The 26,952-nt window shown below is 38.7% G+C and overlaps 1 protein-coding gene across 4 annotated transcripts in view; it reads right to left on the reverse strand.

Moving 5' to 3' along the window:
• Window positions 1–349: 349 nt before the first annotated feature.
• Window positions 350–26,952, reverse strand: part of Slc38a1 (solute carrier family 38 member 1) — a 65,222-nt gene continuing 38,619 nt past the window's right edge. For 2 of the 4 annotated variants that reach the window (XM_046435860.2, XM_046435859.2), the window contains 12 exons: window positions 19,158–19,231; window positions 17,501–17,593; window positions 17,144–17,225; window positions 16,052–16,134; window positions 14,547–14,605; window positions 14,315–14,431; window positions 13,007–13,086; window positions 11,085–11,185; window positions 9,026–9,144; window positions 8,237–8,378; window positions 8,026–8,123; window positions 350–6,319 (listed from right to left, as the gene is read on the reverse strand). In XM_046435860.2, coding sequence (XP_046291816.1) covers window positions 6,218–6,319; window positions 8,026–8,123; window positions 8,237–8,378; window positions 9,026–9,144; window positions 11,085–11,185; window positions 13,007–13,086; window positions 14,315–14,431; window positions 14,547–14,605; window positions 16,052–16,134; window positions 17,144–17,225; window positions 17,501–17,593; window positions 19,158–19,231 — 1,150 coding nt within the window. In that variant the 3' untranslated portion in view covers window positions 350–6,217. Of the gene's footprint in view, window positions 6,320–7,356; window positions 7,504–8,025; window positions 8,124–8,236; window positions 8,379–9,025; window positions 9,145–11,084; window positions 11,186–13,006; window positions 13,087–14,314; window positions 14,432–14,546; window positions 14,606–16,051; window positions 16,135–17,143; window positions 17,226–17,500; window positions 17,594–19,157; window positions 19,232–26,952 lie in introns of all 4 variants that reach the window. The other 2 variants (XR_009225947.1, XM_058576133.1) reach the window with 2 other exon arrangements.

Below are 26,952 nucleotides of genomic sequence, written 5' to 3' on the forward strand. Positions count from 1 at the left end.
TTTTGCAAAGTTCATGTATGAAGACACGAATTGGTATGAATATACTTTGTATACAACCACAGATATGAACAATTGTGCTCTATATGTGTAATATGAATGGTAATGCTTTCCACTGTCATGTGTAAATTAAAAATTAATTAATTAATTAATTTTTTAAAAAGGTGGGAATCTTAAAATATAAGCTTCCATGATCAAAAACAATGAGGAATGTGCACGTGCGCGCGCGCGCGCGCACACACACACACACACACACACACTTTTCTCCAGTGGCTCTAAATAGGGTATATAATACTCAACTGCCCCCCATTTCAGCACTGCATCCCCAAAGAACCAAGACAAGACTTCTAAGTACTTTTAGTTCACATTTTTACTGTTTAAAAACTATGTTAACAGAGCAGTTATAGAACAGAACTCCTTACATTTCTTTATTTACACCACACCCTGAAAAAGAAAACAAAACTCTCTATTTGCTTAACTGTGAATAGCAAAGTTTTGTGATTCGTGACCCAAATGACCCATCTGAAATTCATTTACAAGGTTTTTACATTAATAGAACAGTGGTGTGCTACACATACCAGACTCAGATGAAGTCTAAAATACACTGGACTCCAGAGAATGGATTACGAACCAACAATTAGGATTCAAGTGTTTTGGGGAAAAACACTTACATAAGAGACTATGTCGGCCTCAACACTAAAATAAAAAGCAAACATGCAACTTTCAAAACTTGATAAAATAACTTTTTTTCCCTTCAAATTTGTGCTCATAGTTAATATTCAGTCCCCCCACCCATACTCCCCACACCAAGATCCCAAAGTTTGGGAAATGTAGCAATTCAGTTTTGGGAAAACAAAAAACAAAAACATTCTCCTAACTCCTGTTTTCGTAAATACTGCATAGTGGCATCAATGTTAAACAGCAAAAGAATTTTATTAAGAAACAATCTGTCATTTAGGGTTTATCTATTTTTATATGACAGTGATTGGGGTCTAAATACTCTTGTAGCTCAGAGAACTATCATTTAAACAAGTGATTTTAATACCAGCACAAAAAAAAAAATCAAAACAGCTATTTCTCAGACATTTCTTTTTCTAAACAATTAAGTAAGGTTTTAGGTTCCAAGTTTATACTGAGAGAATTATGTTACCTGGGATAGAATGTAAAATTGTTTTAATTCTCAAACAAAACCACTAATATCTATGAAAACATTTATTCTTTATATGCAGATACTAGTGACTTCTATTTCAGTGTGGATCAACAACTGCAAAAATATACAGCCTATTTATTTACAATATATTTATATACAAATGAAGCATTCCTACAATAAGCCTCAGCTGCATAGATTCTTCCTTAAAAACACAAATTTCAGCCTGTATACAAATAGGCCCAGTTTTCAGGGCCTTCCTCAGAGAAAACCCCAAAGGAGAATGTCTGCATCCTTGCAAATCTTACATTGTTTTCTAAGAACTCTCTTTTGATTCTGATATTTTTCAGTTGTTAGCCACCCCACCCCCAATTTGTACCTGAAAGCCTTATATCATTATAAAAAATTCACTCTATTTTAGAGGAAGTATGTTCTGTTGCTAACAAAGTTTGAGATCTGCCATCCTTAAGGAAAACCATTTGAGTACTGCTAAATGATGTCATCTGGATTGTTGTTTTGAAAGTTGCTGGACATTTGCTTGAGGGAGGGAATTAGTCTTAAAGTCTCTGCCCTTTCTAAGCCCCAAGTCATTTAAACTGAAAAATGGAGGGAAGGTTTTTCTCCAAGGCACAAAATCAAATATCCAGTATTATCACCACCTTCTACCCACCCCAATTACTAGTGCCCTCCACTGCTGGGCTACACTGCAATGGAGCCAAATTGCTACTTTTCAGAGCAGTTTGTAGTTCCTTTAGCAGTGTAGACCTATCAGGAAAGAATTCACTTTATTTATTTTTGCCACATTGTGGATAGAACCCAGGGCCTTGTGCATGCTAGGCAAGTGCTCTACCACTGACTGCGAATTCACTTTAAAAGGAGGACAGGATTGATGGCCCCACGAAACACTCTGTGGCAAACTGACTTCTGACACAAATTCAGTATTTCCTCCAAGGTTACATTTACAAAAGGGATTTTCTTTTAATTTCCCTTAAAAAAAGAAAAAAGAAAAGAAAAAAAAGGGAAAAAAGCGCCTTACTTTGATTTCTTCACAGCTATAAAAATGTCATCCTCACTGCGCCTTACCTGAAGTAACCCTAAGTGTAGTTTTGGAGTGTGCACCTGCACCGGTAATTCTGGAGGGAGGGGGCACAGCGGGTGGCAGCAAGAGATTCCTTTGCTTTTCCTGCCATTGCAGAGTCACTGAGGTGCTTTCCTCCCCTCCCTGTCTGGGCTCCCATTTTTTTTTTGCCTGGAAACTATCTTCTGAAGTAGGACTCATGGAGAGAACTAATTAGTCCAGAGCGGTTCTTAAACTTGATGTGCATTAGCATCACCTGGAGGCCTTGTTCAGATTGCTGCCCCTTTCTGAGAGTGGCCAATTTCACTGTCTGAAGCCGGGCCCCGGAATGTACATTCTAACAGGTTCATGCATGATGCTGATGCTGCTGGTCTGGGGGATGCACTTTGAGAACCACTAGCTTGGAGGCTTGAGTCCAGCTCCAGGAAGAAGTCTCTCTTGGCAGTTACAGAGGTGTCCTCTAAGATGCTGAGGAATTTTACCAAGCCCTTTGCCTACCTCCACCCCCTAACTGATGTGTACCTTTCTTTTTTTTTTCAACAGGGTGTATGTGAAAAGGAAAGTGGAGACTTTTTACCCTTCCTGCGGTTACTGGGCAATTAAACTGCAATCAAGGATACTAAGGCTATTCCAAGTGTCATGTGCTGGCCTCCACCACACCCTGGCACATAGGAAAAGCTATGCAGCGATGTCCTTTTCTGCAGTGGGCTGGAAAGGAGGTGAATTCCCATGAGCAAAAGAAGTCCAGCCTGAGACCCCGGATGAAAGAAAAGGCACCAGCTGAGGAACACTTACAACCACCCCCCCCAGGCCCCTCATCCTGCTTCCCCTCCTCCTACCCCCAGGCTTTCTGGACTTTTTCTCCCTCATCTTTGCTGGAAACCATTATTCGGTCCAGCAGGTGATATGTGGCTGAGATGAACAGTCTAGATTCCACTAGCAACAGGCAGAGATGTTCTTGACAGCTCTGAACAAACACCCCCAGGAACCAATCGTATTTGGTGGCTTGGTTCCTTTTGCAGTCATATTAAATTATTCAATTTCAGCTAAACTATGGGTCTGATAATCATTTCTAGCTGGTCTGGGGGCCTAACCTGATTTCTAAAGGAAAATACATTCCAGGTTGCAAACAACCCACAAAGTTTCACAATATGAATTCCTTATAACTGGTGGCTACCTATGCCTAAAAAGAGTAGATTTTCTTCCTGTGCATGTTTTGCTACCCCCACTTCCAATAAGTGACATGAAGTAAATTAGGGATTTATAGTATTCTGTGTTACCATAACCAGAGAACAGTTCTAAATCCACAGTATGAAACTGACACTGTTCACTAGTATAGAGATCCTATCTACCAAAGGAAAACGTGCTGCTTCCTCTGGCTAAGATACAGTATCTTTAGTCTACTAATTTAGCAGAAAAACATCTATAGCACTTGACTTGTGCTGCTTAAGTTCTACCTAACATCTGCAATACATGTTATTTTTTGGATACCAGTGCACTATTTTGAATAAGAATAGCAGTACAATTCATAGTGAATTCCATACAAGTCATATAATCAGTTAATATTTGACAAATTACAGTAGGGTCTATTATAGTCAGTTAACAACCAACTAAACTTACAAAGAAAGGTTGAAAAATGTGAATAACAGACATCAACAATAATGTGCTTCCTCTAAATAAATATATCTTAAATAACAAATTTCTTATACTGACACACAAAATCCAGAGATCCAAAGAATATCACTACACATCCCAGAATTAATAATTTTCTGAATTCACTTTGTGAATATAAAATGAACTAAGTAATGAAGAAAATAGAAAGATGCATAGTAGTATAGCTTGCAAACTAAATTATGTATTATTATTTTTTTAATGTAGGGTCATCCCATTCTCTGACTATTTCATTACTTGGTGTCCAGACAACTTCCAAAAGCCAACTAAATCTTGCTTTGCTCAGTTTCTAGCATTGCTCATGTTAACATGGAAACCACTTCTGAAAAGGACAAGATGGCTGTGGACTTACTAGGTTAAGGTACTGGGATCTGGGTCAGGCGATCAAATTCAGTTGCCTGAACTCTGACTCCATACGAATGTCATTCTGTAGTATTACATTAAAAGCTATGATGGTGTAAAGCAGGAAATAACCTTTTATTCTCCTCCAAGAGGATTGTGACATGTGCTTTGATGCCTGTCTTATCTACAGACATTAGTTTGTAAAAAAAAAAAAAAAAAAAAGGGGGGGGGCGGGGGGGGGACAGTTCCCTGTGACTGACTCTCAGTGACAGCAAAGCCCTTTGGGGAGTCAGGGTGGAAGGAACAGAAGCCAGAGCTAAGTGCCTGGAAACTCTGCCAACCATCTGTGGTTAGATTCTACTTATCTCCAGATAAGAAATCTGTGCTCGGTGAACTTACACGTTTAGAAAATGCAACCAGAATACATATAGATAAGGCATAAGCCCTGTTTCAAGAGACCAGCTCAGAGAGCATGCACATTTCTTACCATTCATAAGACAGGGACATGCCAATCACAAGTGATGGGATGGCCCAGCTTTGGGGGTTGCTATCTGGGTGTCCTTTGTGTCCCCCATTCCTGTTCCAGCTACCTTGTCACAAGCTCTCTCATTTCATCTCTTCATAGTTTCTTTTCACTCCCTTTAGGAGAGGGACTGAGTAAGAGTTTGGGGCAACTCTATGCTGCACAAACCACGCTGAGATGAACAGTAATGAGAAGAGAGACAGCGTGGGCACTGAGGCCCTCGTCTTCCCTGTGGGGAAAAGGAAGGTACACAGTGATTTCACCAAAGGTTCTTCACAAAGACTCTCTGAAAGCTTATTTTCAAGACTGGATGGAAAGTTAATGGAGAAGAAAGAGAAATGAGGCTTATTTGAGGTACAAAAATCTTGTATTTGTAATAACCTAGATTTATTATATAAAACAAGTCTATTAAAGACTCTCCTAAAGTACCCAATATAAAATAGGAATTACCCTAGATAGTCCTTAGTTAGGGACACATTATTCTCTATGACAAAAAGCTGGTGGACATGACTAAATAAATGCTGCTGGGCTTATAAATTCAATAAAACATTTCCCTCACTTCAATGATACAGGTGTAGAGTTAAAGGCTATCTACTTCAGAGGAGTATTTTCTTAGGCATCTTGAACAATCTTTTTATGGGAGGTACCAGGGGTCTCCCCCAGTAGAAGCTCACTTAGCCTAGAGGAACTCTGACCTAAGATTCTAAAAGAAAAAAACCAAAAAACTTCATTTGCAAGATTAGATAAATGTGTAGTTTAATATATTGATGAAGGTATTATTCCAACCCCTTCCTATCTGAGGACACTCACAAGGGAATATCTTTCATGGGAGCAGTATGTTGTACCTGCTAGGCAGCTGGACAGCCCTGATCTGAGCTGCCTCAAACAATGGGCGTGCTCAGATTAGGCAATGGCACGTGCCCTGTGACTCCCATATGATTAACTTGGTGTGCTATGTCAACCAAAATAGGCAAATTATTTACGAAAAACTGGTTTTTTCCTATAAAGCAAAATAAATATATACAATTCAAGATTCTTTTCTAAAAAGATCCAGATAGTGTGAGCTGAACATCAGTAGGAAAATTATCTCAGAACCTGGATATGTAATAAGTCAACACGATTGATGATCATGTTTTCAAAGTTCTAAGAGACTACAAAGCCACAAAAACAGAGTTAGGAGAATGGAAAATAACTGACTTGAAAAGTACTTTATAATATAAGTGCATGAAATTTGGGGGATGGGGGGAAGGTCCACCATTCCTAAAGAGATCCTAAATGTTGGAGGGGCACGAACTGTTACAGAAACAGGTCTCCAATTTGCAACCAAAGTGCTGTTCCATTTTAAGTATCTTGTACTTTTCTGTTGTTTCTATGAACTTGCAAAAGAAGTGATGAGGAATTGCTGATGTGTGGAGACTTGATGAGCAGCAGACCGGAATGCTTTCTTTTCCGGCTGGTCTCAGTGGCCTTCGTCACTACCGGATGAGCAGGCCCAGTCATAGATGACCAAGGGGATGCTGACCAAGGAGAACAGTACCCCCAGGCCCAAAAAGAGGGCCGCCTGGAGCAATAAAAAAGACATGGATTATTTTCAATGCCGTTGACCTTTTCCATATGCACCTGGGAAAAAAATAGAAATTTTTTTCCCCTCTCCCTTTGTGTCCCCTTTTAGTTGGAGTTTGTTACAACCATTGCTGAATGGTGAGACTCTACAATTGTGTGAATCTGATTCTGCAAGAATGGGAAAATAAGAAAAATAAGCTAAGCACAGCCGTCCTCTACATTCTGTTCTTTAACTTCATGGTCACCTCAAATGTATCCAGTCTACAAATGACTGGGTATCCTTAGAGCTTTTTTCTCAAAGTAAGATTATAATTTAAAAAGAAAAAAAAAATCCAGGTCATTGTGGTACTTGTTGCCTACCAACCTAAATTATCACTGGCAGGCAGACCCTTTCTGTTTGAAAAAATGGAATAAATATAAGCAAAAGCAAAGTAGATTTGATCAAGTGAGATCAGAAACAAGTGTCAAAAACTAAATTACTTGGAGGGTTGATGAAGGCCACAGGTGGACAGGTTACTAAGTTCATCATCTGGAGAACTGGTGATTATAAGTTGTTTGGCCTTGAGAAAAGTAAGTGAGTTTTGCAGGGGAAGATGAAGCCATATGAGAGCCAAGGGCTAGCCTGGGAACTTGGAGGTAGAAGAGGTAAGGGAAGGAGATGAGGCAAATGGTGGAGCTGATCCGTCTAACTCCCAGTAGTCCCTACACGGAGCCCTTGCCTAATGCTATTTGGTAGATGCAGTTTTATCATGGGAGTGTGAATGGAGAGGCCCAGAGAATTTACAGACAACAGGCCTTCATCATTTGCACCAGTTCCATCTTAGGATATTTCATGATGGTGCCACAGTGAATTCTCCTTCCTTTCTGTTCTTGGGAAGATCCTATAGGTAAAGGCCTAAAAGGATTTGGAGTTTATGGCTTCAGGGATAAACTAGATGCTCTACCAACATCAATGATGTTTCTAAATGCATAGGGATGGTCCCTCCTGCCTCTGGGTCTGTTGACTCAGGTAACATGTGCAATTACAGTGCTTACACTATCTGGGAGGGCAGCTGAGAAGCCTTCTTCGAGGCCAAGCAAAATGGTGCTCCAGAAGGGACTCATGTAGCAGCCACTTCACCCCTGCTTCCCTCACTGTCTCCAAGTGCACCACCTTCAAGATGCCCTTGAACTTCACCAGACCTGGAAACAAGAATCCCAATATAGAAAGGTAGTTTTTGAATCCAGGTCTGCTTGCTCCAAAGCATTTCTGTCAAGTCATAAAAAGGCTCTTTAAACTAATTCAGACATTTCATTTAAGGCACTGCCTATGCCCTGGGTTGTAGGAAGGAGTTAGTTATGTGACTAGAAATCATGCAGAAACAGAAGACTGCATCCAATCTTTGAGTCTCTCCACTTCATATCTCGCTAAAGAGAGGCATCACACCCTATGGAGTCACAGGAGTAGAAACACCCATCTCCTGGCTAGCTGGATCAGAGTAAAAGCTAATGCACAATAAGAGTAAAAAATGGAAAAGATATTTTGAGGGAATGGAGAAGATATGATTTGAAATTTTACATATCCCCAAGGGGAAAACTATAGGGCTAATGCCTCCCTTCAAGGCTACTAAAAGTAGTTTAAGATGGTAGAGAGATGAACTATTTATTTGCCAAATTCAAATGGAAAGCTAATCAGAAAATTAGAGTGGTTGGCAAGAGACATACCCAGATTCTTTGAGTGCCTTTATCTCCATCCTGGTTTGTGATTTTTAAATAAAGAGATGAAGGAAGAATGAAAATAAGCATATTAGCAGATGTAACTCCTGCAAAGAAAAAAAAAAAAAAAGAAGGCAGGTTAGGATTTTCTTATGCAATTTTAACTTTAAACAGCTGCAGTATGTTGTGGAATGATAGGTGGAAAGTCATAAAGCCATACCTACGACTCCAAAAATATCCTTCATGGAGGGTATGAAGATCACCAGCAAGTTGATGATAACCAAGAGTATGAAGGTAACCAAGACATGACGACATAAATTAAACTTTGTTTTCTTAGCCAGTTCAAATAAAGATGAACGAACCTGTAGGAAAAGAAAGTAAGATTCTGTAAGGGCCTAAGCAGAACACTAAACTTCACATTTCTCAGTAGAATAACTGATTTATTGCTGCACAGGAATCTGTGGAATGTTTCATAATGCCTTGTGAATTTTGAGATAGCTTAACAGTTTTGGACGTATGGGGCTTGACTTCAACTGCCAAGTATTTGCATATATGAACAGTAAGAGTTTTCCTTTGGGGTGGGTAATTCATTTGCTTTAACTAAGATCTGAGTGTTCTCTTCTGGTCTTTCTACATCCTCTCATCATGTATGCCTGACATTCAACCATTCCACCTACAGAGGGCTGGGGTTGTAGCTCAGTGGTAGAGCGCTTGCCTAGCATGTGTGAGGCACTGGGTTCGATCCTCAGCACCACATAAATCTAAATAATAAATAAAATGAAGATATTGTGTCTATCTACAACTAAAAAAAAAAAAAAAAGATTCCATCTACAGAGGGTACACTAGCTCACAGATCCCACTTACTGTCCCAAGAGCACGGAGCCTCTCAGACTCTTTCAATGACTAGGGAAGTCACCTAGGCAGGCTTTTTCTGGAACAGGGTTCTGAAGGCAAAAAAGAAAGGCAAGACCCCAGCTTTTTTCAGATGACACTGAGGCCTTTTACTTACTGTGAAAAATAACACCGGCACGGTAAGGATGACAGCAACAATGACAGCTAGCCGCACTGTCAGGATGAGAATGTCATCTTTGCTCTGGTACTTGTGAAGGAGGTCTGAATGCACATTGTCTACAGGGAGGGAAAAGCAAGAGGGTTTTAGAAGGAGACAAAGGGTTGTGCTGAATGAGTTCTTGGGAACTACCAAGAATTTGTAAACCAAAGGGTAAAGAAATATCTGTTAAAACCATTTATAAAGTTGAAAAACAAAAAAAACACCCCTATGTGAGAGAGACATGCTCCAGCGTTCATGTGTACCTTTAGCTGAAAAGAATGCAAAGCAATCACTAGAAGAAGGTGCATGGAGCAGGGCTGCTTCACTGAAACTAATTAACCTGCATGGCTGAGGCACAAGCCCCTCCAAATCTACAGACTCCCCCGACTGAGAGCTACTCTCCAAGCTACAACGACTAGCTGCAGTCTTCCTAGGGGCCTGCAGACCACAAGAGCTTTTTCCCTTCACACTCCACTCTTGCAACTCAACCTCCAGTGGCCAAGGAGCAGAGATACCAACCTAACCTCACCACCCTCACGACCACTGAGAAAGAATGCTTCTCCTCCACGAATGTTTTTTTTTGTTAAGAGGAGAAAAAAAAAAAAAAAAGCATACAGTTGATGTACTACTTTGAATTTCTCTCAGCTCCAAATTCCAGAAAGTGTTATTTCAAAGACTACCAATGCTGGGAAAGCAGTCAGAGAACAGCATGGAAATGCTCATTCTTTTGATAAGAAATCATTTCCCCTCATGTCTCCTTTCAAAAGCTTCTCATTGAACCAATCTCAAGGTTCTGGGCCTGAAGTTCAAATTCTAACCTGTACCATAGAGCTTGTCTCAGTTTCTGGAAAAGGACCAAAGGTTATTTAAAAAAAAAAAAAAAAACTCATTAGTTCTCATTTTCTTGATTCAGAATTCATAATCACTTAAAAATAGCTCATCTTTTTTCTTTCTTTTAAGAGTATAAAAGGGTTCAATATTCTATTATATGTTAAAAAAATGGATTTACAAAGAAAAATCATAGCTTGAAGAAGGTAACAGTGAAACTGTTCAATTAACATTACTTCTCCCTCTCTCCCTCCCTCCACCCACCCTAGTCCTATGACTCTGTGGGAACTGCAGAAACACCATTTTTATGCAAAATTAAATGTGCTAGTTATGGAGTTGTAGATAATGCTATTCTCTATTGCTTGTGAAATGGGAATAATACAACTGTATAATCAGAGTAGCCTTTCTCTCCAAGCTAAATTAATCTTTAAATGTGTTTAAATTTTGAGGCGATTTTTTATGGAAAAAAAAATTCCCTAAAGAAATATCACTTAATAGAGATAATTGTGAAAATATGCCACTGAAACATGATAAACAAATATGCAGGATAATTTGAGTAGGAGAGATTAAGTAGCAAAAGCAGGTAAACTATTTAAAAGGATCAATACAAGTTACAAATAAAACCTTGCTTTCTTTTTCAGATTTCATTTCATTTAACTTTCTATGTCATTCCTTCTGGTCTTTGCAAGGCCCCAACTTCCGGTAAACACTTAGTGTTTTATTTTTAATTAATGTAGAGTGTCATGAGTGTGGCACTCTCCTTTTCCTCACTTCCAGCATCTGTCTCTGTCTTTTCTATTAATGGAGTCTGACCCAATTTTCAGTGTCAATTAGGAAAGTCTTCTGTGATGTAGTTTCAAACTTTCCTAAGACGGCATGCTTCTAAAATGCAATTTCTTATACTCTGGTTTCTCTTCAGATCGTATAAATCTTTCGCCTTTTACTAAAATGCAATTTCTTTTAAGGACACTATGAGAAGAAAACAACTACAGAATATTGTTTTAGTGATGATCCTATTTTGCAATCTACATAAACATGTAAAAGAAACCATCACCATTTTATGTGAAAACAGTAAAACCAATGAAAAGCTAACTTGGTTGCCCTGTTTGGTCTCCATGTCATTTTGTTATTGATTTTAACTAATTTATTTGTACATACCTGTAAGTATGCATCGACAGAGATTACTTACCATAGAATGTCAAGTAGCCAAAAATGGCGGTCAAGAAGTACATAACAAACATGGCGAAAAAGGAGATATTTGAAACCATCTGCATTTTTTTCTGTGATCGACTAAAAACAAAGATAAATGAATTTGAAAAATTAAAAAAAAATGTATTACTGAACTGAAGTGCGGGGGCTAACACTGAGAAACATACTAATTTAACTTTCCTTCCATCAAGTTGGGGCAGATCTGGTCAGCTAGAAACCCCCAGCAATTATGCCAGTTTAAAATAACTTCCTTTAATACCAAATGGATGTTGTGAGGGAGTGATCCATGAACTACACTCCCTTGAGTGTTCTTCCCCATGCTTTTAAAAGAATATCAAGTTCTCATCTGAAGGCAGACAGTACTTTTTAATATTTGTGTTTATTATCTCCACACTGACTGGGCAAAGGAAAAAAAAAAAAAGGCAGAAAAAATTCAAGTGCTCTTTCTCCCAGCTGCAGAGATCAGTGGCAGAGCTAGAACTTGACCTCAGGAGTTGTATCTTGAAGGCTGCTGTGTGGGCTCTGGTTGGCCCATCAAATACCCCAAGAGATGCACCTGGAAGTCTGTGTATCTCCAGAGCAGGAGGTACTCAAGAGATTGCACTGGCGATGAGGGTGGGCTCTCTCTCAGGTCCAGTCTACTCTGGGGTTGGAATGACCCTTTTAAGTTTTTTAAACTGCTCAAATAATTAATCTACAAGACTGTATTCCATAACAGACCACAGATAGTCATAACATTTAGTTGTGTCCTAATACAGAATCTGGGATGTCATGAGAGCGTGGAAAATGAGGAAAAAGAGCAGTACATACTTGAGAAAATGATAAACTAAAAGCAGACCATTAAACTGAAAAGATGATAAAGACATATTTAAATTCTCTAAATGTAGGATCACGAATTTATATGTAGATTTTAAATAAAAGGAAACATTTCAAAATTTGGCCATTTATCAATTAAATATGAAAGGAGAAGAATTGAGAGAGAAGTCAATGCTAAATGACATCAACATTTTTGTCTAAAAATGGAGATGAATAACTATATTGTATATCTTTTCTGAACCTAAGACTATTCCTTGATGACTATTTTTATATAGAATAATCTGATAACAGGAGGCTAAAAAGAAAACACCAGAGGAGATTTATAAGCTGGTCTTTACTCTTCTCTAAAAGGACAATCAAAAATAAATCCATAGAATCATCTTAATAATTTCAAACAACAATATTATTCTTCTGGGCTGGGGCTGTAGATCAGTGGTAGAAGGCTTGCCTAACGTGTCAGGCACTGGATTTGATCCTCAGCACCACATAAAAATAAATAAGTAAATAAAGATATTGTGTCCATAAAAATAATATATTATTCTTTCTAGTTTGTGGCCTTAATATTAATTTCCTATTGTCTGATTTACCAGCCTTTTCTACCCCAACCATCAGGGGAATCAAAGACAGTGCATTTAGCAGTTTCCAGATCAGTCTGAAGATTATCATTACTTGAAAACTAAGCACAAGGGACAAAAAGCAACACAAGTACTTGAACTCTCCTAAGTTAATACAATATTTGAAAATACAAATTAACTAAAAATCCCACAGGATTGGCCACTTTCTATATTTATGGCCAAAGAATACTGCAGATTTCTGGATTTTTAAATACAGTACTTAAGAATGGCAAATGTTAGTCAATGTTGAAACTGGATGATGAATCTGTGGTGGTTCATTATATAAGATTCTATTTATTTATTTATTTATTTTAGTTGTTGATAGACCTTTATTTTATTTATTTATATGTGGTGCTGAGAATCGAACCCCACTGAGCCCCAGCCCCAGCCCATAAGATTTTATTTTAATACAGAACTTGTCCACTAATGAGGGGGCATAAAATGATTAAGATATAAAAATCAAATCTCTTACTCTTTAAGCTCACTGTAGATTGGCAGGACTGATGGGTGGCAGACAAATGCAAATGCAATGGTTGGTAAAGCATACACGGTCTATTTGAAAGAAAAAGAAATAAACATTAAGAAAAAGACATCTTTACCATAAAAATTATACAGCTCACTCCAGTGTTTCCAGAGCTGTTTTTTATCTGACAGCTCTTTAGAATCTCTGGATTATTTGGTAATTAGGAAAGTTTTGATCTCTAAAACAGGAGCAGCTTTTCTCAGAGGGCTTATCTAGTTCTAGCCATTAGGCATTTGTCACATAACGGCTTTAGATCTGGCCCGCCTACAGGGTGTTTATGCACTGCAAGCGCAGTAAACCCATGTTTACGTGGCATTAGTCAGTTACATGGCAATTTTCCTACATCACACTCTCACTGGATCCCCACACCAGCCCTGAGCAGCAGAGAGGCCGTTGCTGTTCTTGGAATCCCTTGGACAGGTTAGGTGATGTGCTTAGGACTTCCACCTCTGTTTGACCGCTCTTTGGCTAGGTCAGGTGCATCAAAGAGTACTTAAAAGATAGCATCTAAAAAGAAAGCTAGTTCCATAGTTCACTACTTTGTATCCTTAAAGTGTGTGAGATAGAGACCTATTTATTCTCTTAGATAAGATTTTTTTTAAACTCTCAAATTCAATATAATTTGTTATAGAAAAGGAAATTGATAGAGAAGGGAAGAAAACTTAGCATATCTCCTGTTCTTACTTTGTTGAAGTTCTATAGGAGACCTGGTCCCACAAAACCCTGGGAGATACAGAAAAGGATCTCATTTTGACACAAGGGATATGACTTGCCTAAGGACTGAAATCCAAGCCTGACAGACCACATAGTCCATGGTTCCCCATAATATCAACCCTATTTTACACTATAAACATTTTTTACATGCCAATATGTGGTGGTAGGTCTATATTTCAACTGTGCAAACTGAACAGATTTGAGGTATTCCTTCTGTCACCATCATATAAACGCAGTGGGCTAAGGGTATCATACTTTGCTTTTAAAGCATCGCCCTGTACTCTAAGAGAAAAGCTGAGATAATTACCCAGAAAGAAATTTTCATAGTGAACGCTCATGGTTTGTCTTAAGCAGATAAGAAGGGGAAATATATTTCCATACATCTCAAAGGTCTCTGAATGGACTGTGGAATACCAAAGCAATGACCCCATGTGTTCTTACAAGAACTAATATACTCAAAACAGTGTAATTTTACAAGTATGAGAAATATATTGGCCTTAATCAAGATGTTCTTGTTTATCTTTAAAGGATAAGGAAACTTACCTTGGAATTGAAAGTAACATATTTTGGCGTACACATGTCAGCATTTGTTGAATTAGCATTTGCTGTTGAATTTAGCTCTCGAATACCACAGGGAATTTGAAATTTCTTGTAGATAACCTGGTATTAAAAAAACACCAGAGAAACTATATAGATTTTACTAATGCCAAACAATGAATAATTGTTACATGGCATTGTACTATGTCAAAATCAAACCATTTCAATCAGCACTTACCACTATTAGGAAAAAGACCATACAGCTCAAGGAAAATCCACTAGTATACCCAAGATATCCTTTAAAAAGTAAAAAAAAAAATAAATTGCTATTATTATTTCATCAATCATTTCATTTCTTTCAATTCATTATTTGAAGCCTAGCTTGGAACTCCAATAATATGCACACATGCCCATGTGAATACAAGATTTATTATTTGACAGTGCTACTTCATTTGGCAAAAAAAAAAAAAAAATTAGGGCTTTGAATAAAAGCATTATATTAGGTGTTTTGATTTCAGTGCTCCCTGGCACACTAGAGAACACAGATTCCCAGAATTCAGGGAAAAGGAGCCTCCCAATTTTGGCCCTAGGCCTGTGTGCTGATGTTCTCTAAGGCAGTCCTACAGGCAAATCCATTTACTCCTCAATCCTCTGTAGCTCTTCATCATGCATTTACTGTATGCACACTGAGTGTCAATTATAACAATTCTTCCCCCAGATGACAGGCACAAGATGTGAATTTCTAGGGATAAATGGCATATCTGAGGAGCTTTACTTGTTCCCCTTAGAATCCAACTGGGATTCTAAGAACTCCATCTGCCTCTCTGCACAGGCTCTAGGAAGGTGAAGTAAGTCGGCTCCTGGGAACTGCATTCTTCTCATCCCTGAGAAAGGGCCCTTCTCTGGCATCATAGAAAAGCCTATACCAACCCAGAAAGTAGAAAATTAAGTACTTAGAAGAAAACAAGTCTACTTAATAAACTTCATAGAAGCTATAGAAGTGTGACTTTTCTTTTTTTTTAACAGGAGGAAAAAAAAATGGTTCATAATTATTTTTGGAAGAACATTAATCCAAAATTTTGCCTTGAATTAGCCCGGATTTTAAGGAAATGCCTCTTAGAGGTTTTTGACTACACAGCAACCTGGCCTCATTACTCAATGTATGAAATTCCCTTAACAGCAGGCATACTTGTCTCCAACTCACAAGCATAGAAACAAATGTCAAAACCAAATGGATGTGACTTGGAGATCATCTGTCATTTTTGACTTTAAACTTTTTCACTCTCCTTTCAGCAAGGGAAATCACTGATATTGGCTAGACTCGAAATTTAAGAGTGATTCATAACACTTTGGGGCATAAACACAAGAAACTTTCTGTCTTGATATTAAATATGAAAATCTGTCTAAATAATCAGAGTATTTATGACCTCATAGGAAGAGAATTCCATTTTCAGGACTTTTCTTAAGGCAGCCTGTATATTGTATTATCATCCCCAAAACCTTCCCTTTGCCCACCCAGTTTAGTAGAGGGACTGCTAAGTCACATACTGATGTGTTTTCCTCACACATTAACACTGGGCCTGATTAATACTTGCAATTTATGATTCACTTAATTGTGACCCTGCAAGTGGAAGTATAAGACAATGTTGTTCATTTTTATGAGGCTTCTAAATCGTGTGGGCACTGTAGAGATTATGGGCAAGATAAAGGCAAGATAAAGATAAAGGCAAGATCTTTCCTTACCTAAATTCTTCAAGAGACACAGAGGGAGAATTATGCCAAAGGTAACCATCACCACCAGAACTCGGCCGTCCACATACCAGGCTCTGAAAGGCAGATAAGCAGCTAGGTTCTATGTTTTGTTTAGAAAGTGACACCCCTGCCCCAGGTAAAATTTCATGATATATTGTAATTCATGTTTATTAGTAATTTTACCATTGATATTTTTAATCATTATTCAGGTATTATCCAAACACTTTAACCCAACCATTACTCCTTTACTACTGCCTCACTCCCAGGTAATGAAAGAAGGGGAATGAGCTTTGTCTCTCATTGGCTAAATGTGGCATTCCTCTGAATTATTTATGTAGTTTCAAAGCTGAATGCATACATTGCATTCTGTCAGATTACAACTTGTCCTATCAATTATTTAAAGAGAAAGTTCCTTTTTGTTTTGCTTGGCTGGTATCAGTGAGAATCAAGTCACCACAGGTAGGCAGTTCTCTCTCGCTGATCCCTTGGATTTGACCTTGAATCCTGAGGATAGAGCACTAGGAACTCTGGCTCCTACAATTCTCCAAAGGAAAACAGAAACTAAGACCAATAAGAACTATTAAACAAGAAAGAGTCAAAATATAATTCCTATGCCAAAAGTGGCTGGCAACATTTTCCAGGGTTAGCAACATCTTTAATGAGGTTTGTTCATATAAATTTTGCTCCCCAAATGCTATAAGCCTTTAAGTAAGAGGCTAGGGTCTTATTTTTTGTATTTTTTCATGTTCTACTTCTGTGTAAAAATATTCTATATCTGTTCTATTTCAAAGAAACTTGATATAGATTTCAGGCTCTTGGGAAAATGCAGTATCAATTGTTTGCAGCATAACAGATGATTCTACCTTTAAACGTTCATATTCAAATGGCTCTCTCTGCTTCCTTCACTTATATATCCCCAAAGAAATTTATTGTTGAACAAAGGAAAAAAAAAAAAAACAGCCTAGGAAAAACTCTGTTTCTGCAATTTTCATAAAACAAAAGCTTTGGTTAGCCTGCATTTAAATTAAAAACATTTTAGTTTTATTAACACACACACACACACACACACGGTCTATAACTTACGAAAATGCCTCTTCCTTTCCCATTAGAAATTTTATGGCAGAGGGTAGTTCATTTTTTACTATGAAGAGGTAGCTCAGCATTGCTGGAGGAAAATGAGAACATTTTTAGAAAGATAATACCAAGGATCATATTGCAAGCTATCTAGAAGACTACCAGCCTGTTCTTAGACTAACCTTCAATAAGACACAAAGGTAGCTTTAGCAGCCCTAGTGGGATATTTGTCTTTAAGTAAGAACGGCTTTCTCTGCCTTACATTCCATGTATGATAACTGCTTGAATTGTGTGGACACCCCACTACCAGAATTAGAAAAGGCAATAAGTCACATACTTTATGTATGGAAAGTATGTTCTCTTTACCTCCAGTGTTCTGTAGAGAGGTGGCTCCAAAGATGACCAGCTTCCCTGTGGTGCCAAAGACTTGTTCTCCTAGCTTTTCATAAACCATGCAGCCTATTTAAGAGTCAAAATTAAGGACACAATCTTGTTGACCATTCCTCAAATTATTTTGTGTCTTTCTCAAACTCAGACAAATAGCAGCCAACTTGGCTATGCAAGGGTTAATGCATTACATTGATAAAATAACATCTTGACATTTTTAAAGGTCAGACATGATCACCATTTCTCCTTTTTCAAGCTGGCTACAGTAGCATTATAATTAAACTCTAGATCATATGGCTTATTTTAAAATATCTCTACCTTACTGGAGGGAAATTCCCACTTTCATCTTTTTCTCAGGTTTGGTATGTACTACTGAAGAACTGATTTAAAAAAGATCCTGGTGTTTGAGACAAAAAGATTCCTTTATGATTAACTACCTGAACAGATCAGGCTAACAAAGAATTATCTTCATAACATTCCATCAATCCCTCTTGTCCTAAATATAATGATAGGCTTCTAGTAGTAATCACATAAGAATTCTGATCATTCATAAAATTTAGTTCAAAGAAACCCGCAGACAAATCTGAGCCAAGACTAATCTGGCTACAGCAAAATTCTAAAGTGATCAAAAAGCTCATATCAGTAGATACTAAAATTGTTATCCATTCATTAAAAACAACAACAAGAAAAACTGCCTGAGTAGGGTGGCACACACATGTAATCTCAGAGACTCAGAAAGCTGAGGCAACATCAAAGGCAGCCTGGGCAACTTACAAGACCCTGTCTCAAAACAAAAAAATAAGAGCTGTGTGTATGGCTCAGTTAGTAGAGTATTTGCCTAGCATGTGGGTGGTTCTGGGTTCAATCCCCAGTACCCCCAAAAGAAAAAAAGACAGAACAACAACAAAAAACAAAACACAACGACCTGTTAAATTTCTTTATGACAGTTCCAAAAAGCAATATGGATCAGGCTATAATTAAACCTTTATTTAATCTCTCATAAGACTGGTGTTTAAACTAGACAATGGGTAGATCCTAAATTTATTACAAAATGTTCCAGTCATCTGTATACAATAATAGCTGGCCAATGTGGTTTTAGCTAATGTAAAAGTCAAAGTATTACAAACATAATCCAGTGTCCCAGGAATAGAAAATAAACACTTCAGGTATTACACTGCCCAGAGAACTTGAAGTCCTTGGTAGCTGGCTCCCTCCCACACTGCCTCAGGAGTAACATTTTCTCCTTGGAATATGCACCAAAGAGGATAAAAGGTCTATTTACTTTTTAAAACCTTGGAGGTTATGATATAAAACATGCAATCTTTGTTCAGGATTTATGAAGGCCTAAGGGAAAACAGAAGCCTTGAAAATGAAGTCATCTTAAAGTAGAAAAACAGATGCAACTAAGGGTTCACTTTAAATGACAATGCTATTTGCTCATTGCTCATGACAATTTAAACTTGAGTGCCTGTTTCTCTAGGCAAATAACACAATAAGTCTTCCAGTTACTGTAGGTCAAAGTAGTCTTTCTTTTTAATAATCAAATTGCTGAACAAAGAGAGCATCATTTGTTCACAATTCACCATGAACATTATTCACCCCAGCCTTAACAAAATTAGACTTTTTCTCAGCTTACCTGTTTCCTTGGAACAGATCAATAGAAGGTTTATTGAATAGATGGACAGCAATGTTACTGAAGTCAAAAGTATCCTGAAGCAAAGAAAATAAATTCTGTTGTAATAACTAGAAAACAGCATATTCTGATCTTGCATTCTAGAAGGGCAAAGATTTATTTATATGGTTAACACTATTTGTTAATAGTATCCAAAATGTGGAAACTGTTAGTCACCCTGCTTTAGAAACCTCAATAAAAATGTCCTACCAAATAAAGAAGTGCTCATTAGAATCTGAGTAAGTCTACCAGTTCAAGTTCTTTATGTAATTCAAAGCCTAAACAGCTCTCTGGGAACATTTCAGTTGAGATGACTGTAACACCACATAGTGAAACAACACATTTTTAGTCTAGGGTATGGATAGTCTCTCTTTACATCTGGGTGAGAAACTGGTTTGGGGGTGGGGAGTGAAAGAAAAAGCTTGCAGGGAGTGACCTTCCAAGAGAGACCACGTGACTCTGGGCAACTTGCTTCACTGCTTCCATCTGTGGATTGAAGACACAAGCCAAATGATGTGACCTTTCCCCCTATGGCTATTTTCAAATCTATACATTGTACCACTTATCTAATTCCCTTGTTTTTTGCACGAGGTTCCTCTGAGATGCATACCCATCTCTTCCAGTGGGGAGATTCTGACAATCAAGCATAATGAAAAGGCTTTTTTCAATGATGAACTCATGTTTTTGTTTTAGTACATCTGGCTCATTATGAAACCCTTCTCAAGAAAATTTACAGTTAAAATGATGTGGGAGATTACATAGATTATTTCTGAATCCTTTGGTTAAAACTGACATGATACTAAAAATAAAGCCCATTTATTAAAAAGAGGGGGAAAAAAATTCCATTCCCCTAGTGAAACCACTCACTCTCTGAAGTAGGGAAATATAGACCTAGAACAATAAATTACTGCAATTGATTCCATGTTTGAGTAAATAAAGCAATTATTTTCCTAGCAAGTGCTGTTGAGAGGCACTTGGCACAACATGCTGTTCTTGGCGGGGCTCCTACTCCTGATCCTCCCCCACTGCACACCTGTTGAACTCCAGGGGCTCTTGGCCCAGCTCAGAGGCCATCTCATAGGGCCATTCCTTTGCTCTGGGTGGAATGACTGTTCCTTAGTCTCTGGTCCTATAGCATTTTGCTTCTCCTGTGTGCAAAATGCTGTGGAGGAAAACAGGAAGTACAGAATGGTCACCAGCTAAACAGATGGACTGACAGAAATTGGTCAGAAAACAAGAGAGTCAGAGCACTTGGGAGGAAAAATAGAAAACCCAACACTTTGTGTATAGGCCAAACTGTCCTGCCAATAAAGGGGAATTTAGATTAATTATGCTGATTGAGGAGATACCTTCAGATGCATATTTATTTAGCTTAAGATGGTAAGTGATTAAGGGGGGTGACTAAGATGGTAAGGTAAGTTCCTTACAATCTTTGCTGGTTAAAGGACATATAAAACATTGACAGCAAGTGTTTATTAATCAACCCAGTAGCTTTGACATATGTAATAAAACATGATTTGATATGCTCTGTGAGAGAAAAAGATACAGGATCAAATTGTAGCTTGATTTTTTTCCCCTATAAGATAAATAATATTTATGTTAAAAAAGTAAACTTTGAGTTTTATTCAGAGTTTTCTCAAGTTCAGGGATCCTGAACACTAAGTGGCGACTTCTACATCTGCATATGACAGACCCTGGAGGCACAGAACAGGACAGTATGGGCTTCCCAGTGAGGACAGGATGGGTGCCATCTTAGGATTTTGTCATGTGCTATTCTGGGGTGATCATGTGCCCTAATCGGACTCTGCTGGGGCCTGATAAGAACAGTACAGGAGGTATTACTACAGACCCAAGGCTGTGGTATGACCTTGCAGAAAGATGTGCCTAGCAGGAAGTATTAATTACTTAGCATCTATATAATGATTTATCAAAAGCTCTAAACTTGGAAGAAACTAAATACTTAATAGCAAAAGAAATATTCTATGAAAACATTTGCAGTGTTCTCTTCACTAATAGCCCCTGGAACCACATGGTTGTCTCTTCACGCATTCAATAGTTGAATCTCTTAGTGGATGATGCTCATCAGTGGGCCTCTGGCCCTTGTCAAAGAATTGAAGAATTTCTTCATAAAATCCTGTTACACCTTTTCCTTTATCAGATGGGATAAGTGCTGATCAGAGAAGATTGGAGTGGGATGATTCCCGATTTTGTTCCCCACTTTAAAACACAGCAGGATGAAGTGCTCCCACAGCGACGGAAACAGTTCTGCTCCCATGTTTAAAGGACAGAACACTGCACCCCACAGGAAAGGACACACAGCGAGTGTCCCAGAGCCTCTGAATTTAACCATTCAATCTGTGAAGACTCTCTTTCATCCCTCACAGAATATGAATCTTTCCTTTCATGACTGAAAACTAACATAAAACAAAACTTTTTTTTCCCCTTGTCAGGCCACTAAAAAGCAAACTGTGTACGTAAAATTCTAATAATTCTTCTAGGATACCAGAAACTAGCATTAGCAAGATTAAAATTTAGAAAAGGACACCTCTTTATTTAGATTCTTAGAAATAAGCAGTATGTTGTCTAATTGACTCTAACAGATCCCACAATGGTTTAAGAAAACCAAGTCGGAGATGCTGTGAAACATAGAAACCATGACATTTAAAGGAAAACACTGAGAGGAACAATGGGAGAGACCGTGAGGGCTTATTTAAACACTGGTGTTGAGTAGCACGATGCCCCTATTTGTCTAAATAGGTATTTGAACACATAATTATGGCTTCCTGGAAGAGAAACACTAGCTGGTATTCTTGAGTTAACAAAGGGTAACACGAGTAATTCCTTTTTTCATTTTATCTGGATTATCATTTAAGCCTCCACACTGTTAACCATTGGCCGAAAGTTTTAATACGGCTGGCACAAACACTGGTGGCTGGAAAAGGCATTTTTACATGGTACTTGGGGTTTTGAGATGTTGATATTTCATACGTGTGTCTGGCCTTGACTAGAGGGGATCTAGGGCATGTAACTACATGGCCCGTGGGGAAGGGGCGGTGGGAAGGTCAGAACTGTGAAGAATGTGATCAGGAAATTTTGTCTCCTGAGAGGATTGCTAGGGAACTCTAGAGGATTTCTAGACTTGAATCAGGGACAGACCTTCGCAGACTACCTCGGTCTAGATCTACACCCAGTACAAGAAACCGCCACACTCCACGCAAACATACAGGTACCAGATTTGCAGAATATCTTCTGAGAGGGGACCCAGTAGGCAACTTGTTCTGTTTCTGGATAGTTCTGTGCTTTGGAACTGAGGCTGAGCTGAAATCACTGCTGCTATTCTACCCTTGGTCCTCACTTTACCCTCAAGATCTGTTTGAATCTACCTGAAATCTAACCCCTCTTCTACCTAACAATCCCTCCGAAGGAGACTGGACACTTTGACTTAAACACCTCCAGACTTTTCAACAGTTCATCTTGTGAGAAAGGGTTCAGATGATTTCCTCTTCCAAGGTCTGTGTGCTGAGACAAGTACAACACTACAACTTCAGTTTCTGTCCAGATAGTGCAAAGCATGACGTGATTTTCGGTTCTCTTGAGTTGGACGTCATATTTCTTTTAAGGCAAACTATTTTGGGATTCATTTTTATGACAGTCATGTCACACTTCTCATTCTTTTTGAGCTCTGGTATAAAATGCTCCTAGGCCAAGTCTGCCTGATTCTAGCCTATCCTGTCTACTTTTTTTAAGTGTGAAATTCTACATTTATTTTTATTACATTTTATCTCTCAAGTCTTGTGCTATCTTTTAAAATTCTTTTTTTTTTTTGGTTCTACCAATCTCAGCAGCTTCGTATCTTCAGTGTACCTTCATGAAGCCTCTGATCCTGACTGAATAGAACAAGACAATCTGCAAATGACTCACTGTCTAGCTGACTGCTCAAGCCAGAAGCCTGGAAGTCATTGTTGATTTCTTACCTATTCTCTCATTCCTCATACTCAATTCACAAGCAAAGCTCTTATCATTTCTACCTCCAGAATATATCCCAAATACATAAGCTGCTTTCCCTATCTCCACTGACACCAGTCCAAGGAGCTATCATCTTTAACTTCTGATAACTTTTACCCATCTCCCTTTTTGTACCTCCTTAGATCTATCCTTCACCCAGTAGCCAGAATCATTTTTTATTTTATTGCTTTTTTGTGTCTCCATCACCAGATTACAGGACAGGCCATGGTGACTGAATTCACCTACTTACCTGTTTACATTCAACACCAAACACTCAAACAATAGACTCTTAGCTAAGAATCAGTGAACTTACAAATATTAGGATCTCGTTTGCAAGTTAGGTGAGTCTATATCAATACCTTGGTAAAATCAAGACTTATTTAGGATAGTCCCTGTGACCTACTAGTTTATCCAGATGTTGAAAGATGATGTTAGGCTGAGTTAGAAGGTGCACATCTGTAATCCCATCTAATTGGGGGAGTAGGGAACTGAGACAGGAGGGTCACAAGTTCAAGTCCAGTTTTGACAACTTAGTGAGACACTGTTTCAAAATTTAAAAAAATAAATAAATAAAGGGCTAGAGATATAGCTCAGGGGTAGAGCATCCCTGGGTTCAATCCTCAGTATCAAAAAAGAAAAAGTTAATTTAATGCCATTTAGGGAAGTTTTAAGTCTCTTTGGAGCAATATTTTCTGTGTTAACTGCACATAAACAAGCCATTTAGTAATTTGCTCTATAACATTGCTTGGAGTCCACTTTTTGCCACTTTTGAAAGCTGGGATGAAATCTGCCTACTTCCAATCCTCAGGGATACTCCTGCTCTCCATGAGTTCTTAAATATTTGTGACAGAGGTTTAAGATACATTTACTCTATTTGCTACTAGAAAATTTGACTCATATCAAACAATGAACTTCTACACACTTATGTTTTGAATCATATTGACAGGAATGTAATTCTTTATTCTTCCATAACTTACCCAAAGATTCTATGGATGAAGTTACAATAAATTTCATTTTAAAAATACAATATGAGAATAAGATGGAAAGCTTTGACAACAAACAGAACCAAAATATTTAAGGTGGTTGAAATGCTCTACACCATGATTGTGCGGGTGATTTCACAAGTGTAATCGGGTAAACTTATCAAATCCTCTCCTTTGAACTGGGGATTTTATTGTATATAAAGTACACCTAACAACAAAAACAAACAACCCCAGAAGACTTTAAGGGAGATGAGACTATATTTTTAAAAGCCTTGTTATACAGCAAGATTCAAGTGACATTCCCAACCCAGCATCAGAGCCCTTTCGAGGGGTGGAGGTGAAGCAGCTGTCACTGCTTTGGATCCAGAAATAGCTCAGATGGGGGTGTTGGGGGCTGGTTCCCAGCTGAGTGCTTTCAACTCCTCCAGGACCCGCTGTTTTCAAAAGAACAGAGAACCCATACCAGCCCTCTCTAGCATGACTCTCCCTTGCCAAAGCTGAAAGCAGCTAATTGCGCAGGTATGGGCTGGGACCTGACATTCTGCATTCTAACAAGCATTCCAAAAATGCTCATGCTTGCTGGTCCATGGACCACTCGTGAAGGGCTGAGGTTTAAAGCCTCCCAGTTAGATGCTGTGGTGCATGCCTGTAATCCCAGCTACTTGGAGGAGAAATTTTAAAAATGAAACAATCTGAGACAGGAAGAAGACTACAAGTTCGAGACCAGCCTGGGAAACTTAGCAAGACCCTTTCTCAAAATTAAATTAAAAGCATTCCCCAGTCTTTTTAGCTTGATTGGTAGAGTGCCCAATCTGGCACTGGGTTCACCTGCCAGTTCCAAGAGAAAAAAATAAAATAAAAAACGGCTCAAGCTCTGGCCTCATAAATCTCAGTTGTTTCTGTTTCTCAGCAAGGTAGTCTGCCACACTGTCTAGGCCAGCGTGATAGCTCCATTGTCTGGAACATGGACCCATAGTTATCCAGGTCAGACTGCAATGAAAGGAAGCACCTAACCGCTGAATTAGTTGCACATTTTGGGGTTGATTTCTTTAAGCTCTCCTTACTTCACCAGGATATATATTTAAACATTATTTTCAAATTATTCTCCTCCATGTTGCTCTTTCTAAAAGTGATCTGAGGCTCAACACACTATATAATGCTTCCTCTTCTTTCTTTTTCGGTCAGCTGATCCTATATTGAAATATTTTTCTTTGTCCTTCTTAACTAGCTGGGCATCCCACTCATCCCACTGCTGTCATCTAGGAAGTCACTAGGGTGGTGGCCATCAGCATCTCAGCCCAGAGACTGGGCAGTCCCTGGGATCTCCTTAAGGGTTCCAGAAAGTTCTTTGACTAAATGTCGTTGCCATATCTGTTGGGCAATGTTGTTGGTCTCATAAAAAGTCATATTCCTATGTTTGAAGTTTTTCTATTTCTTTTTGTCTCTTCATGGTTCCTTGAGGCTTTGATGATCAAGGCAGAGGTAGAAGCCTCAATCCAGGCCTATCTGTCCTAAAGGTCAGCTTCACTATAATCCTCAGCCCTGTCTAGTCACCAGTTGCCTTGGCAATGTATCATCAACCTGTTTCGGAGGCTGATTCAGGGGTGCGATCTCAGGATCCAGCGTGGACGTGGCACCTGCCTTGCTGATAGCCCACCTCAGGCACAGAGTATTGATTTCAATGGGGTCAAACCTGGGTAGCACAGTAGTAGCAGCTGGTGCTGAATGAACCTGGATCACAACAACTGAAGAAAGTTGCACCTTCACCTCCTCCAAAGCCAAAAACCAAAGCCTAATTCTTCCTTTTCTAAATCCAGTTGGAAGCATAAAACTTCAACCATCTTCAATTAAGTGAGCAGAACAATCTGTAAAAAAAACTCCCTAAGCTAGAATTTTTAAAATGGTCTTAATACTTGTTCTGTTTTTATTTATGTCTGTCTCCCACCAACCCACAACCCTCACTTCAAAACTCAGATATACTGCTGGTTGAGCCAGAATATTTACAAGAAAAAATTAAAATCCAGTACCAAAGAACTAGATAAACCAAGGGAAGCACGTTGCTTTTTGGTTGATCATCTTCCTGCAGCCCTGACCCTCTGCTGCTGGCCTCTCTCTCTCTCCTGCTCCTACCTCTTACCTCCCTGCTTTCCAAACTGTCCCTGCTATCCACCTGCACCTCTTCATTCATCTTTCATCTCTGTTACCTCTCATCGTCTTCTATCCCACCTCCCATTCCTCCAAGGGAAATATGTGTACGAAGATCTGAACAGAGGACAGACCTTCCTGAAAGTCATGGAGGGGCTGGGCAGCGTGGAGGACTCAACTGTTGATGGAGACCAAGAACGTGAAGTGCTGTCTGTCTGCGTGGTTGGAAAACTCAGAACCAGGACAGTGTGTTAGACAGTCAGTGGAAAAGGAAGCAGGGTACGAGCAAGTGAGGGACCTTGATATTTAATCTGGACAGAGAAAGAGGCACTGACCAGAGGTTCTCCATGAGCTTCAAGGCCAGGAACAGGTCCTGTCCTGTGGAAGCCATGCCAGGTGGGAGGCTTACATGAAGAGGCAAAGGACACAGGGAAAGAATCCTTTATTTAATGAGAGCTCAAATGGAAGGAGATGCCTGAAAGTGAAGAGAGGGACGAGGGTTTTGAGTCCCCTAGTTCATATGAATATTTTAGATATTCTGAAAAATTCAAAATTATCTTTTGCATCAAGTAAGTTTCTTGAACTTTATTTATTTTATTTTATTATTTATTTATTTATTTATTTAT

Source organism: Marmota monax, unplaced genomic scaffold, assembly GCF_021218885.2.
Source record: "Marmota monax isolate L192 unplaced genomic scaffold, Marmota_monax_Labrador192_F-V1.1 WCK01_AAM20220418_F8-fsc00012, whole genome shotgun sequence".
Lineage (NCBI taxonomy): Eukaryota > Metazoa > Chordata > Mammalia > Rodentia > Sciuridae > Marmota > Marmota monax.